The sequence below is a fragment of the Sebastes fasciatus genome, chromosome 1, assembly GCF_043250625.1.
Source record: "Sebastes fasciatus isolate fSebFas1 chromosome 1, fSebFas1.pri, whole genome shotgun sequence".
Classification (NCBI taxonomy): domain Eukaryota; kingdom Metazoa; phylum Chordata; class Actinopteri; order Perciformes; family Sebastidae; genus Sebastes; species Sebastes fasciatus.
The window spans coordinates 30,915,007-30,930,220 of NC_133795.1; the positions used below are offsets into that span (position 1 = coordinate 30,915,007).

Sequence of the window (15,214 nt, forward strand, 5' to 3'; positions counted from 1 at the left end):
AGGGTTGGTATCAGTAGGCTACCATTGTGTAAATACTGATATCAGATCTTTTGCTTGGCACTTCCTGGATGCTAAAAGCACCTGTTTCTCTGAACACAACCAGCTCCAACATCCATCACACAGCCAGAAAGTGATCTTAGCTTGACCATGTCCTATCTGTCCCTTTGCATTGTAATAAACCTGCAGACCACATGCATGTTTATAAACAGTCCCATAGAAGTAGGGCTTACAGGCTAAATCATGAGAATAAAGCTGCTGCAGATGATGATCTAAATAAATTAATAGAAGAAACAATCATGCAAAATGCATGAAGTCCATGTGACAGATGGCCAGGCGGTTGCAGACAGAGCTATAACAGGTATAATAACACAGCCTGGCTGCACAGCACTCACCCCATACTAGAAACAGCAATAATGGTGTCTTCATCGGAGCCATCATGGTCCTCATCTTCCTCATCTTCCTCCACGGTGATGTCCAGATGGATTATGTTGACTCAGATCTCTCTCTGCGAGGTTATTATCACCGATCATACTTCATCCTGTCTTCAAAAACACGAAACCACAGCAGACATGTTGGGATTATTCAGTGAAGGAGCAGAAAGCTAATGTGCATAATAACAATACATGATCACACAGAGAGGAGAGAGAGTTATAGCGACATCAGATCACAGTAGTAGAAACATTAGAGGAGCACATTTAATCACCTTGTTCATGCATCTCCGTCAACACACCGTCGGCTCCATAATATCCCGGGTTGGTTTAGATTAGACCGACTAGACAGACATGCCGTGCAGCCATGGAGGGGTTGGCATCACAGGAGGCTGGTGTGTGCGTGTGTGTGTGTGTCACAGTGTGTGTGGAGGAGGAGGAGGAGGAGGAGGAGGAGGAGGAGGAGGGAACAGAAAAGGGAGGAGCATGCATGCAAAACAGGCTCCAGAGAAGAAGTCAAAACTGGTGCCATTGGTCCAATGAAGCGACGGTGACATTTTGAACCAATGATAATAGAGGATAGTGTTGTAAGAGAGGTTTGAAACAGCCACGTTAAACCGCCGCCAGGGGGCGCCACAGCAAAACACATAGCAGCCTATGAATGCATGCACAGTGTGTTATATGGCTTTGTTAGGTGGGTTAATGATTTGTCTTTTTTTTACATCATCTTTTTATTCACCATTCTCTATTTATTTATTTATTTATTCATTCATTCATTTATGTATTCATTTATTTATTTATTATCTGGTTTTATTTTATTTATTTTATGCATATTTGTTATAAGAAAAAAATATATAAGCAAAAAAAAAAAAAAAACTCAACTTGCCAGGTATGGGACATGCTGCCTTCATGCATAAGGTACATTTTTTGTACTTTGTACTTTGCACTACTGACTTTTTTACTGCTTTTTTTACTAACATGTTTTGCACTATGGAACTGTGATGCCGGAAACTTGAATGCCCCTCGGGGAGTTACTATCTATCCATCTATGAATGAATGCACAATGTATGATATGGCTTTGTCAGGTGGGTTAATGATTTGTCTTTTTTATTCACCCTTCTCTATTTATTTATTTATTTCTATTTTATCTGGTTTTATTTTATTTTATTTTTTGATGTTATTTTATTTTATTTTATTTTATTTTATTATATTATATTTTTATTTTAACTCCCTGGACTGATCTGTTTTAACAACCAGGATGAGTGGTACACAAGTTGCCCCTTCTCTTAAAATGTTATGTTTTGACTGAAAGAAAGGTAAAACTACATTTACTCTTGTCTGTTGAAATACATGTTCATGCTATAATTGCAGTTATTTTAATTAAAATAATTTACTATTTTATACTCGGCTGACTTTTAACTACTTATTTTATGAAAAGATTCCAAGAACATCCCCGTACAGAAAAGTGGAAAAATACACAACTCTTCAGCTTTTTTAAATCACAATCAATGAATATTTTTACCAAACAGCTTCACATTTCACTCCTCTCACTCACTCAAACTACCTGAAGTAAAGGACAGGGAAAAAAAGACAGGTGAGGATTAAAAACACAGATTTCCCTGCATTTCACTAATTTTATTTGTTATAAGAAAAGAAAAAAACGACTCAACTGGCCAGGCATGGGACATTGCCTCCAAGCCTACCGAGTGTGCTCGTCCTCCATCTCCTCTCTCCTCCCTCCATCACTGACTCTTTATGAATAGAAAGGGCAAACGCCCTGACCTATCTACCAGGCTCAAGACCTACTACTACTACTTAATGATTTATAATAAGTATGTTGTTGACAGTGGTGGAAGAAGTAATCATATCCTTTACTGAAGTACAAATATCAATACAAAAATACTCCATTACAAGTGAAAGTACAGCATTCAAAGTCCTACTTAAGTAATAGCACAGAAGTATTATCAGCAAAATGTACTTACAATAAAGTATAACAAGTAAAAGTCCCTTTTCTGCAGAAAAGGAGGCAACTGGAGAATCAGTTGGTATTTCATCCTTGGACATTTTCAAAAAACACCTCAAACACCACCTGTTAATCAAGGCCTATGATCGCAGCTGACTCTTCCTACACATCACTCTTTTAATTACCTAGCTATAGTTTCTCTTCTGTGCTATTTATTAGTATGATTTTGTGTGCCCCCTTTGTAAAGCATCCTTGGGTTTCTGAAAGGCGCTATATAAGTCCAATTTATTCTTATTCTTCTTATTATTATTATTATCAATTAGCTATTGTTTTGCTCATGATGATGAAAACCAAAACTTGAAGCTGCAACAATGTATCTGAATTAACACAAATAAATTCAAGTTTCATTGTCAAGTTTAAAAATGCATCGTCGCTGCCAAAACTGAAAATTTGAATAGACACTCAGTGGTCAATAGAGTACTCCCAGGTGTATCCAGTCCATAATTACAATGGGAAATTGAGTTTTAATTGTCATTTTCAAATTGGCAGACAGTAGGCCCTTTTCACAGCAGCCTTTTTGACATGTCATTGCAGGTAAACACAGGTTTAATTAATAACATTAATTGTGGCCCTGTTCCATTTAGGCGAGCCAGGGCCCTGGTATTGTGCATGCTGGATCACTGGAGTCAAGGCCTATTGAAAGAGGCTGGGACACGGTCTTGAGCTATGGGGTATAACACATGCGCAGAGTAACTGGATCTGCAGTCGTGCGTTGCTATTGGCTCAATTTTGGTGAGTGCAGACCACATTTCACTGCGCATGTGTTGTACCCCAATGATATGACGCGATGATGGCGCGTGACATCTCTTCTTTTCACCCTCCTTGACTGGAATGACTGGTGGTAATGTGACACACTAAATAGAACAGGACCATAATTAGTTTATCAACTACACCTGTGTTTACCCTGCCATGACATGTCAAGATGGCTGTTTTTTAACTTATTACAAATGAAAATTAAATGGAAATGGCCGTTCCAGAGATGCTCTGTCACTACCCATCAAAACCAGTAGGCAGGATACACATAACAATCATTTGGCTGAAGTCAAAGGACACTATTCTGCTGTCTGGATTCATAATCAAGGTTGTTTAGCTAGTAAAGGAGGAAATAGGGCACAGTAGATACAGTGTTAGCTTAATAACACCTAATGCACAGAAGCATCACAGATAACCACCGACTCAGTTGTACAGTTCACTATGTTCCCCACAATACACATTATTATCCACCGTGTTGCACTTTGCTCATTATAACCCCTCTCTCTATCCGTATCTATACTGTCGACATGTGATCCATGCATGTGACACCAGTACAGGGTGTTATTTCTAGAGTACTCCGTAGGAAATACATTTTCAACCCTTTTAACACATGCTTGGTATTGACAGTGTGCATGTGCATAGTCACACATGTGTATGTGTTTGCACATGCGTGTGTGTGCATTTATGCTTGCATATTAGGGCTTTTTCACTCTAGACATTTTGACATGTCATAGTACAAAGCACAGGTATTATTGATAAAATGAATGATCGCTGAATTCCATTTAGCAGCTTAAGCGGTGTTGTGCATGCTGTCACACTGTCATGACTTACTGGGGCTCTTGAATAGAAGAGTCATTGTTAATACTATCAGTAACACCTGTGCTTATTCTTATATTTGTGTGTTTTTTTTATGCACATGCCTTCATGTATTTGAACATTTGTTTGTATGTCTCGTATCTGTGTCATGCATGAATCATGCACATAGAGAAATGAGTTAGAGACCGTTTTATTCAACCACAAGATGGCGACAACAAATTGCCATACTGAGAGCTCCAACCACCTACATCAAGGACTGTATATGTAACTGCAAAATGATAAAGATAAGAATATAAAAAAAGAGTGACAGATTAGTTGTCTGTCAGTGATACCATTAGAACGATACTGATACATAATGAATGTGACTTTTTATAAAAGTATACTATCCTTATATATTGATATCTTAATTCCACTATTGTTGGTTCTCGCTTCCTAAATCCTGAATCATCCAAACAGTATGTGAGGTTCCTGCAACAGCAATGTTCACGAGCTGACAGTGATGTAAAACAGCGATAAAACCCAACTAACATTTCTGTGGCCTGCGAAGGCAGCGCTGCTACATTCCCGCCTTCTCTGTCTCCTTTTTTTTTGTATTGCCCTCAAAGGAAAGGCAATAAATGAGTCTAATCAGTTATTTAACTATTTTTCCACACTTGAAGTGGAGTCAGGAGAAATATTAAAGCTTATACAGTAGAAAAAAAGTAGAAACATTACAGCTGAGTGTGGCAGGATATGCTCCTATACGTGGTTAGTATGAGTGTAGGCTGTAATGTATGTTCATAGAGCCACTCAGATGCTGCTTACTCCAAAGAGGATTTATGCCATCAGAGCACACCTCATTAGTGGTACTAGCTATCCTCCATCCTGTCTAGTTTCCTTTCCTCTCCTCCTCACTCCTCTCCTCACTTTAGGCTACATGGAAACATGGATGACTTCACAGTGTGGCTCGGCAGCGAGCGAGGGGAAGTCATTAGGGTATTCTGGGTTAACAAGGCGGCGAGCAGGATATGCAGACTTCAGCAGGAGCCTACACCAGCTCTGAGGGATGGCACTCATGCAGAGTAAACTTCCTTATGGCTTCCAATGTATCACATTTTTTTTAACCGATTTGGACAGTTAGAGCATGATGTAGTCTGATCCACTTCCAGGGAAATAAAACTCTCAATGCTCCACTCTGTTTGTTGTGCACGTGTCCATGTATTACTTATGACAGGCAATCTTAAAATCCCAAACTCATGACTGTTAAGTTTGTATTCTCTAGTTGTTTAATTCCAACCTTAACTTCTGCTAATGCTTATCAAATGTCAAGTATCATTTGTATACCTCCAGTCAGAAAGTAACTTTTGAAGTGCTATACTTAAAGGAGCAGTGTGTAACATTTTGGGAGATCTTTTAGTAGAAATTGAATATAATATTCATAACTATGTTTTCATTAGTGTGTAATCACCCGAAACTAAAAATAATTGTGTTTTATGGAAAGTGAGGAGTGAGCCGAGGGGTATTCAGTTGGTTGCAATCTGCAACCCCAGCACTAGATGCCGCCAAATCTTACACACTGGACCTTTAAGAAAACAATTTTGAGGTACTTCACTCAAGTATTTTCACTTTCTGCTACTTTATACTTGTACACCAGCACATTTCAGCGGATTGTACTTTAATATTTTACTTTTTTACTACATTTATTTGACAGTCATAGTTTCTAATTACTTTACCGATGGTGATTTTAAAAAACGTACTATAAGCGTATAAAATATGATGCATTATTGAGCTCATGCACAACTTTGTATGTGATGGCGTTTCAGTAGCACTTTACATTACAGCTAAGTAATAACATGGGGGTATTAGTCTGATAATAAAGATGTAATAATTAGGTAATGCCATGTAATTACCAAAGTAATCAGGTAATAGCTTAGTATTAATAATATCTGGGTAATATAGACTGAAATGTATGTAACAGGGTAACAATGGGGAAACATTTAAAGATTGCAACAAGGCAAAACTATTTAGTAATAGCATAGTAATATTTTGGTAACAAATGGTTATATCAGTGCAATATTTGGATACAAAATAACGGGGTAATAACCTGATAAGGGGTTTAATATAGTTTGATGTTTTCACAATATTATAGGCTACTATCGGTGTAATATCTTCAAATTCATAAGAAAATTCTTGAAAGTCAAAATTGCTAATTATTATATTATAATGCTGAAATTTATCCTCCCTTATGTTTCCAAACATTTCCTTTTTGTTTCAAGGTAATACTGTAGAAATTATATGTTTAATGCTGTGGCTTGTTACCTGTAGACACTTGGTGGTAGTTTCTGTGTAATAACCATGAATCAAGGCTGCAAAATGCGACCAAGATACCACGCTAAAGGCTCTCCCTACGCTGGAGGCCCTAAGCTGCAAAATATTACTAGTAGGGATGAGATCACGTTGCAAGCTATCTGTCTCTCTTGTTAGTTGTTTGATTTTCTTCATCAGCTAGTCGCCAACTTTGTCTGCAATTTGGTGCAAGTGACACCTTTCACATTAGTCATCTGATCCATTGTTTATAGAAAGATATCAATTAGTGCAGCTTTAAGTAAAGAATCTGAATACTTCTTCCACCATCGCATCGAATGATCTTTATTACATCTTCCTTCCAGTTTTCATACGTGTTCTTCTTTGTGCACTCACTCCCACTCTGTCTCTTTTAAGGCCACTACAGACTAAACTGTGACCTACTGGAGACTGTCTCTAATTACTTTGTACTACAGTCACTACAGTCAGGCTAACACCCCTGTCATCGGAGGGACCTCACCATGACTGTCAAGAAGATCCGTGCACTGTGTGTGGCATCGGTTCACACTGTAGGTACAGACATAGATTCATCTTCCTCCTCTGAATTTATTTTCATTGGCACAGACAGACAGACAGTTTCTGTTTCTCGGTGTCTCATGTCAGCCATGGTTTTTGGGTATGACTTGGTCTAAACGTTTCCTTAGTTTATTTCCCTCACATGTAGATACAGAACATACAAACACATCCAACTATAGCACATCAAACACATGTACACATGTTCTATATATGGGCTCCATTTGTTCTGCAGTTTTATCACCACGCTGTCTCCGTCTCACTGCTACAGGGGACACACACTCAGCCAGCGGTGGTGATGGAGGGACGACTGCTAGACCAAACAAAGAGAAGGAGCGGGGACATGCACAGCTAATTTACTGCCGGCAGGATATTAATAACTTTCTCCCAGAGGGCCTTTGGTTTTGTAGGTTTCCTCTCTTTATTACAGAATGCAACAACAATGTTTAGCTAAGCACTCGACCGCATCGTTTTACTTCTTTTGGTCACTGTCTGGGACGGGAAATGTGTGAGGTTGATCAGTCAGTTTTTCTTGGAACGGAGGACATTTCACTTTTTCAAATGTCTCTTAAAAGAGCTGTATTAAAAAAAAGCAATGAGAACATATTTAGAACATATATGTGAGACTCCATGAGGGTAAAACCAGATGCCATGTCTAGCCTTAACTATGTTTTTACAGTTTTATGTTCAGCTACATGATGAACATATAGACCCGAAACAGTACAGAGGAGGAGCTTTATTGTCCACAAATGTAAAATTTCTTTGTACAAATCAGCTCAGGCTGGTCTCATACACTGGTCATAGCTATACCTACAAAAAGTAAACCATTGTAATTCCTATATATCCCACAAAATCAATTTGTGTGTAATTCACGTAATCGTGAACCATGAAGTATAAAGTGCGACAAATGCCGCATAGAAGTTAGGGTGGATGGGTGGGTCAAAAAATACCGGACTTTTGCACAGGAGACCGGCATTCGTGTCCCTTGTGAGACCAGATGTCTTTATTTATTTATTTGTCATGTAACTTATGTGCTTAAGTTATGCTACTTCAGGATTTATTCTAAGCCAAACCATGATCTTTCCTAAACCTGACTAAATAGTTTTGTTGCCTAAACCTAACCAAGTCGAGTTTTTCCATAACCTTACAAAGTAGTTTTGTAGCCTAAACCTAACCAAGTTGATTTTTTTCCTAAACCTAACTAAGCAGTTTTGTAGCCTAAACCTAACCAAGTCGATTTTTTCCTAAACCTAACTAAGCAGTTTTGTTGCCAAAACCTAATCAAGTTGATTTTTACCTAAACCTAACTAAGGAGTTTTGTTTCCTAAACCTAAGAAAGTTGTTACCTGCAAAGACAGACGTTTATTTTGAAAAGACTGTATGCATGTAACGAGCGGAAATTGACACGTGTTGCTGGACATTCGTAGGAAAATGCACGAAAAATGAGGAATAACTTTTTTGTAATATATCCCTATTTACCAGACATGGTGTTTTTTCTGTCATTGGGAGGGAATTTTGTGGATGCTACAAAAATGTTGCATGATCACAACAACTAGTTTCTTCTAAGCGCGTGTGTAGGAAGTTGGCTTCCAGCAGCAGTGTAGTATATCATGTTAGAAGTGGTCTCCCATGGTGTAATTGGCATGGACTGGAGGATAGTTTTAGCGGGCTGCCATGCCACAGACAGGCAGGCCAGCAGATCGACAAATAGAAAGTCTAATGGGCAATTTGGTGGACAGGGAGAGAGAAGGAGGGCACGAGGAGGCCAAGAGAGGAGAGGGAAGGTCTGCTAAGGGGGAATTGGAAACATATGCAGTGGTCTGACTGCTGGTCTTCCCCCCTCCTCCGCGTCATCCAGACAACCACACACAACAAAGACGGGAGACGGGCCAGAAATGGTGTGAGGCTGAGAGCAAAGGTGATGATACATAGGCCGTGTTTCGAAGAAGACTGGCAGTGTTTTATGGAAGAAAGATGGCAACTAGCACACACTAAACAAATGCAGATGACAGAACGGACCATAAGTATTGTATGAAAGTAATAACTGGGGTTTTGTATTGTGTATACTTTTCAAGTGTGGTATGTATATATTGTTTAAAGACAGAATGAAACCAAACAAATAACTATTGTACGTTGAATGTTGCAGGGAGTCTGAGGATGAATGTGTCACAACTGTAATGTGTATTTCCACTATGAAACATTTTCTTTTAGACATCTGCCACATATTCATAGGATACTGTTGGATTCATCAGCTGTAACTAATTGGTTTGGTGAGTCAGACAAATTACAAATGAGGCTCTTGGCTATTTGTTTGTCAAATTGTGCTCTGCATGCTGATGTCGGTACCACGGCTGTGTCCTCTGCCAAAGGTTGTTCCCTGAAGAAAGACCCACCAGACTGCTGGACTGTAGTGTGTCTTTGTTGTCCCTAAAAGCAACCAACGGAGTGGTGAGTCAAAAGTCAGTTCTCTACAACAATAATTTAACCGCATCTAAGAGTGAAGATTACACATCACAACTCATCATTCCAGGCACACAGTGTGGTAAACATGCCCGGGGCAGAAATGGTAGAAACGAGTCAAATGTTACTGACAGTGATCGGAGTCTCTAAGTTTAACTTTTAACGATGTCATATCGATATTTTCTCTCCCATATTTTTCTTTCTAAACTATTTACATGATTCAGTTATTATTAAAAATGTTAACTTTTTAGTTTGTTTATTTGATCTTTAAAATCTAGGTTATTTTTTTTGCGTTACAAAAAGCTATGATGTGTACAAGCCTTTTTCTATGAGACAATACCTCGGTGGTATGTGTCATTGTTTCTTAGATTTGCTATATATTTATATTTATATATATATACGGTTACAGGCTCTCTCTCCATCTCACCAAGTTAAAGATGAATTTGACTGATAGCATGTTTTCAAATTTTCTATAGATATTGCGATAATATTGTTATTGTAAATTCTTTTGGCCACGATAATCACATAGTGAAAATCTGATATTGTGACAGCCCTAGGGACTATTGGATATGATATCAAGTTCTGCTGTTACAACCTGTTGCTAGTTTTAGTTGTAGCAGTAAATGTCAAAAAATGTCTGAATAACAAAGTGGGTAACACTTCATTTTACAGGTCCGCAAATTTCATGGTAATTAGGTGATAATTAGCAAGTAACCTATTTGAAATTTCTTTGCAATTACTGCCAGATTACCCCAATATTTACCTCAAAATGTATCGAAAAATACTTTATTATAAACATTTTTTAATAATTATATTCTGCTATTTCCCAATAGCTGATAATCTATTTAATAAATTTCCAGGAAAAGAATACAAAGTTATTTTTTAGGCTGTATCTCCATGTCTGCTGATAAATAGATAATAATTATCAAATAACCTAATTAAAATTTCTTAAAAAAAGCTCCCTGAATCATTACATTAGCTACCAGATTACATTTGTGTAGACAATAAGTCACACAAATGGTGAGATTTGTGCCTGATCAGAAGTGTCTTCTATTAGTTTTGGTTTTCCACCTCCGATGAAGAGCAGAGCACAGCCGCTTCTCAAGCCTAAATATTGGGGTAATTTAGCAGTAATTCAAAAGAAATTTCAAATAGGTTACTTGCTATTCATCACCTAATTACCATGAAATTTGCGGACCTGTAAAATGAAGTGTTACTGACACTTTGACATGTCACAGTAGCAAAGGCACGCTTAAATAATGAAATGAATGATGGCTGAATTCCATTTAGCTGCTTTGATTTCAGGGTCCTGGTATTGTGCATGCTGGCTCACTGTCACTCTCACTGGAGCACTTGAATAGAGCAGAGCCAGCGTTATTAGTGTTATTAGTAACACCTGTGCTTTTCCTACAATCAGAAGTCAAAATGTCTGCTGTGATAAAGGCCTGTTGCAACTATTACGATCTGACAAGGAACAAAAGGAAGTGAACTAGTTGTCGATGAGTGAATGAGATGCAGGTGGCCAGACAGAGCTGAAATGGCAACAGGTGTGCAGGTGGGAGGTGATGTCAGGTGAGAGAGTCTGAGGGCATCTAGTGGACGGTTCGAGGAAGGCAGGTCTGAGGAGGCAGAGGAGGGTACACGGCCTGGGGGAGGTGAACAGGAGCAGGAGACACAGAGAGCCACGGAAAACAACAAAGAGACTAAAAAGTCCTCATGACACAAAGTAGTAATGTGATTCTATGTGAGGCATCATACGATGTTTGATTTACCTTTGTTTCCAAACATCTACAAAGATTGAAATCTATATATTAGTAAAGTCTAAGATGTACTGATGCAAATACATAAAGTAAATTTCATTGTGAGAGAAATTTAAGACACTTCACATTTGTCTTTGTATATATTGTTGTATTTTTTTTAAGCAATTATCTCACAGTTTTGTTCCTTATTATGACAAATTGTAGTAGCCCTTCCAATACTGGATAAATTATGTGTCAAAGTCATGCATGAAAATCTGGGAAATACACAAACAGAGAACACGTTATTAATGAAAAGACATGAATGTATTTGTAATAGTTGACTTGTTAACAAGCTTCACTACTCGCTCACAGTGATAAATTATAAAGTTATATATTCATGCAGCACAGCTAGGTGAGGCTCCATACAGTAATTAGAAAGCTTGCTGAGCCTATATTTATCTACTGAAATATGATTTATTATGTATTCACCAATAAAGCTTTTTTCTCACTTCTCCAGCAGTTAGAATAATAAAATATTGAATCAGTTTGTACTATATTTTCACTGCTTTTCCTGTAGGCGTCATTTTTAGAATTTTAATGACCAGAAACCCAGTAACCATCTGGAATAGGATCAAAAGTGGTCCCTTTGTATCACTGACTTACTGCATTCATGTAAATTATTGTGGCATTTTTCTCGCTTCACTACAGTAAAACAGAACCGATGGCGGAAATGATAAATTATTCATGTATTCTTATAAGCAAAATCATGCCGACGTGTGTTTACAAGCATGTGTGCATACATGTATAGCTTGCAAGTTGCTCCACCTGTGTAAAGCTTTTGCTTATGCGTGTGCACACGGTCGTATGTGCACTTGCACAAGTGTGCGGCCGGAGTGCGTGCAGTGATTAAAGTCAGGGTCCACAGCGAGAGAGTGAGAGAGTGTATGTATCATCAGTGCGGTGATGGTGGTGGTGGTTAGAGGAGGAGGAGGAGGAAGGGGGGTCGGACACAGAGAGACAGACGCCAGCCTTGGTTTGGAGCTGAGCCTGAGGAGGGACTGTGGCTGATGGAGAGTGGAGGGACTGGGGAACGAGGGAGAGAGGGAGAAGAGGAAAGGCGGAGAAAAAAAAATTGGGGATTGAAATGCTGAAATATAGATGAATGGTAGAGGAAGCTGTATTAGCAATGAATGAGCTGAAAGAGGCAGCAGCAAAGAAGAGAGATGTGAGAACTCTGAAGTGTGGAGAGGCTGGGGGAAGGAGGAAGGAAGGAGGAGAAAAAAGGAAAAAGAGAAGGAAAAGGGGGGAGGATGTGTCGTATGAGCTTGCCGCTGGAGGGATGCCGGGGCTTAGGGGGGGAGTGAGGAAGAAGAAGAAGAGGAGGAGGAGGAGGAAGGGGGGCTCATTAACCAGTGCGAGATTGGAGCCTCAGTGGCTTGCTCGCATTCAACCACACTCGGCCTTTGATGAGGGCTGGATCCTCAAGCTCAATCAGTCCCACATGAGTCCAACTGAGAGGGAGACGGAGAGGCCAGAAAGACTGGGAGAGGGAGACAGAGGGGTGGGGGAGAAGGAGAGACTGGAGGAGGGATGGAAGACAGGAAAGGAGACAGGAAACGGTAGATGGTATAGAACAGGAGGAGCTGAGGGGGAGTGACAGCCCAGGGCGAAGAAAAGAGCTATAAAGGAAGCAAAACGTCAGGATATGGCTAAACGGGTGCTCACAAAGAGCCACAGAGAACTTTTCCTTTTGAAAAACAAACTACTGTCCGGAATGAAGTTGTTTTCATAATACAAAAGTATTTTCAGTGGGTACATGAGTCATTGTGAGGAGACATGAAGAGAAAACACTGGGACTGTTTGTGACTGTGCATATATTTGCATCACCCAGAACAGCATGACTGTGGACGGGATGGTCGCACATCTCTGTGTGTCTTTTCCTGCCAGTTAAATTCAATACAGTCTGGTCTCATGCTATCTCATGTTGTGTTTAATGTGGGTATTCATGCGGAGAAATACATGTGTGCGAATGGTAGCCGAGACAGCTCAATGCACTGCAACAGTGGGAAAAACACAAGAAAATGGAGAAACTATTTTCAACACGTGTTGCATTTAGAAAAATACTACATTGTTAATAAAACACAAGCATATTGAAAAATATATTCACCAATTTGACAACACATATACTTGTCTGCAAATACAGAAACGCTGCATGCGTGCACAAAAACAAGAACAGACAAACTGATGAACAATTAGTGAAGGCTGATGCTGGTGTATAGCAAAGCTAATATCGCAACAAGACCTCCACATTAAACCACAAAATACAGCGTTTTTCCATGCCCTCTAGAACATCACATTGAAGTGTTTTCTGACCTGAAGCCCCTATGGGTTTTATGATGTGACAACACAATGATTCATGATTGGTTTGGGTTAGATACAAAAAACACTCGGTTAGACTTTGGGGAAAGATCATTTTGGGTTTGGGTTAAAGGGGACATAACATGCTCATTTTCAGGTTCATACTTGTGTTTTGGGTTTCTACTAGAATGTGTTTATATGCCTTAATGTTCAAAAAACACATTATTTTTCTCATACTATCTGTCTTGTCCTGACATGACTTATTTGTCACGTAACTATTGTACTTAAGTAACGCCACTTCTGTAGTTATTTTATCCCAAACCATGATCTTTTCCTAAACCAAACTACGTATTTTTGTTCCCTAAACCTCACAAAGTTGTTTCCTGTGAAGGCGGAAGTTTATTTTGAAAAATACTGTATGTAAGGAGTGGAAATTGACAAGTGCGTCACATGTTGCTGGACATTTGTAGGAAAATGCAAGAAAATATAGGAAAAAGTTTTTGTAAGATATCATACGAATATGTTGACGATATGTTGGTCAACTACATGGAGTTTAGCAGCACTTCTACCTTTGACTGTATAGTTGTGACATCACAACGTTACGGACATCCTGACAGCTCGTTTAAAAGGCACAGTTTCTGAATACGGGGATTGTGTGCATTTTTCCGTGGATTGAGTAATTTGATACTTTCACAGTATTCACGTCACCTAAATCTCATAATGAAAATAAGAACGGTTGGTTTGAAACAGGAAGTGAACAGCAGTCTCTCGTGTCAGTGCGATGTTTTATTGACCCATCCATCCACCTCGATCTCCTCCCTACGCAGACTTTGTCGCTCTATAACACCGCCTTCCTTCTCTGCTCCCGTCATTATTACTACAGTAGCGTGGTAATTATGGACAGTCTCCTCCATCTGCTGAAGACCATGTAATAGGGTTGAAAAAGCTAGTAAGTGAACCTTGAGTTGGGATTTTTTTGTCAAACTTCTGCTGTTTTGCGAGTGTTTTTCATATTTGTTTGTGCTTTCTGTATTCGCAGCACATTTCTCTGTGCCACAAGTGTGCTGTCAAATTTGTCGGTTCGCTAACGTTTTATTTGTCGTGTGAGTTGTCAACATGGTTAAGACGTTTTCTTTTATTTGCTTGCGGGCACTCATTGAGCTCTCTCGGGTCACTCGGGTATATGTGTGTTTGTAGGCTACTGTACCTTATGTGTGAGTGAGCACTTTTAAGAAGGAGAAAGAGAGAGATAATGTGTGTATATGTGTATGGCTGATCGTGTGACTGGCGTGTGGCATGGCGTCACTGCCGTGGATGAATGTGGCAGCATTTAGTGGTTCTCCTGAAGCTCAGGTCTCTCTCTCTCTCTTTTCCTTTCTCCTTTGCTCTCTCAACACCACATCAGCACCAGAGGGCCACAGAATCATTACCCAATTATCGTGTCTCTACCAGAGGCAGGATTAAACTTACCGCCCCATCTGCCTCCTTCCTTCTCCTTTTTTATATATACAGCGTTCTGCAGGAACCAATTGAATCCCAGCAGCCATGAGGGTCACAATTAGTAAGTGTTTAACTAAATCAAAACATGTCCCTCTCACTGATCCGCTGTTAGTTAGCTGCGCTGCCAGTGGACATAAACATTATCTTACCTAATGAAAGGCTATTAAACCGGCTGAATTATATTGTCTTGTTGTGAGGTAATAAGTCAACAAGGAACATCCCAAGTGGACCAAATCTGTTTTATGTGATGTCCTGCTTCTGTAAAGGCAGAGAGGATGGAT

At 39.3% G+C, this 15,214-nt stretch overlaps 1 protein-coding gene across 5 annotated transcripts in view; it reads right to left on the reverse strand.

Moving 5' to 3' along the window:
• Positions 1-15,214, reverse strand: part of igsf8 (immunoglobulin superfamily, member 8) — a 54,462-nt gene that overhangs the window by 14,329 nt on the left and 24,919 nt on the right. Inside the window, exons 2-3 of one of the 5 annotated variants that reach the window (XM_074642842.1) lie at positions 704-820; positions 393-542 (exon numbers count right to left, since the gene is read on the reverse strand). In XM_074642842.1, the coding sequence (XP_074498943.1) occupies positions 393-456 (64 nt within the window). In that variant the 5' untranslated portion in view covers positions 457-542; positions 704-820. Of the gene's footprint in view, positions 1-392; positions 543-703; positions 855-15,214 lie in introns of those variants that run through there. The other 4 variants (XM_074642849.1, XM_074642832.1, XM_074642857.1 and 1 more) reach the window with 4 other exon arrangements.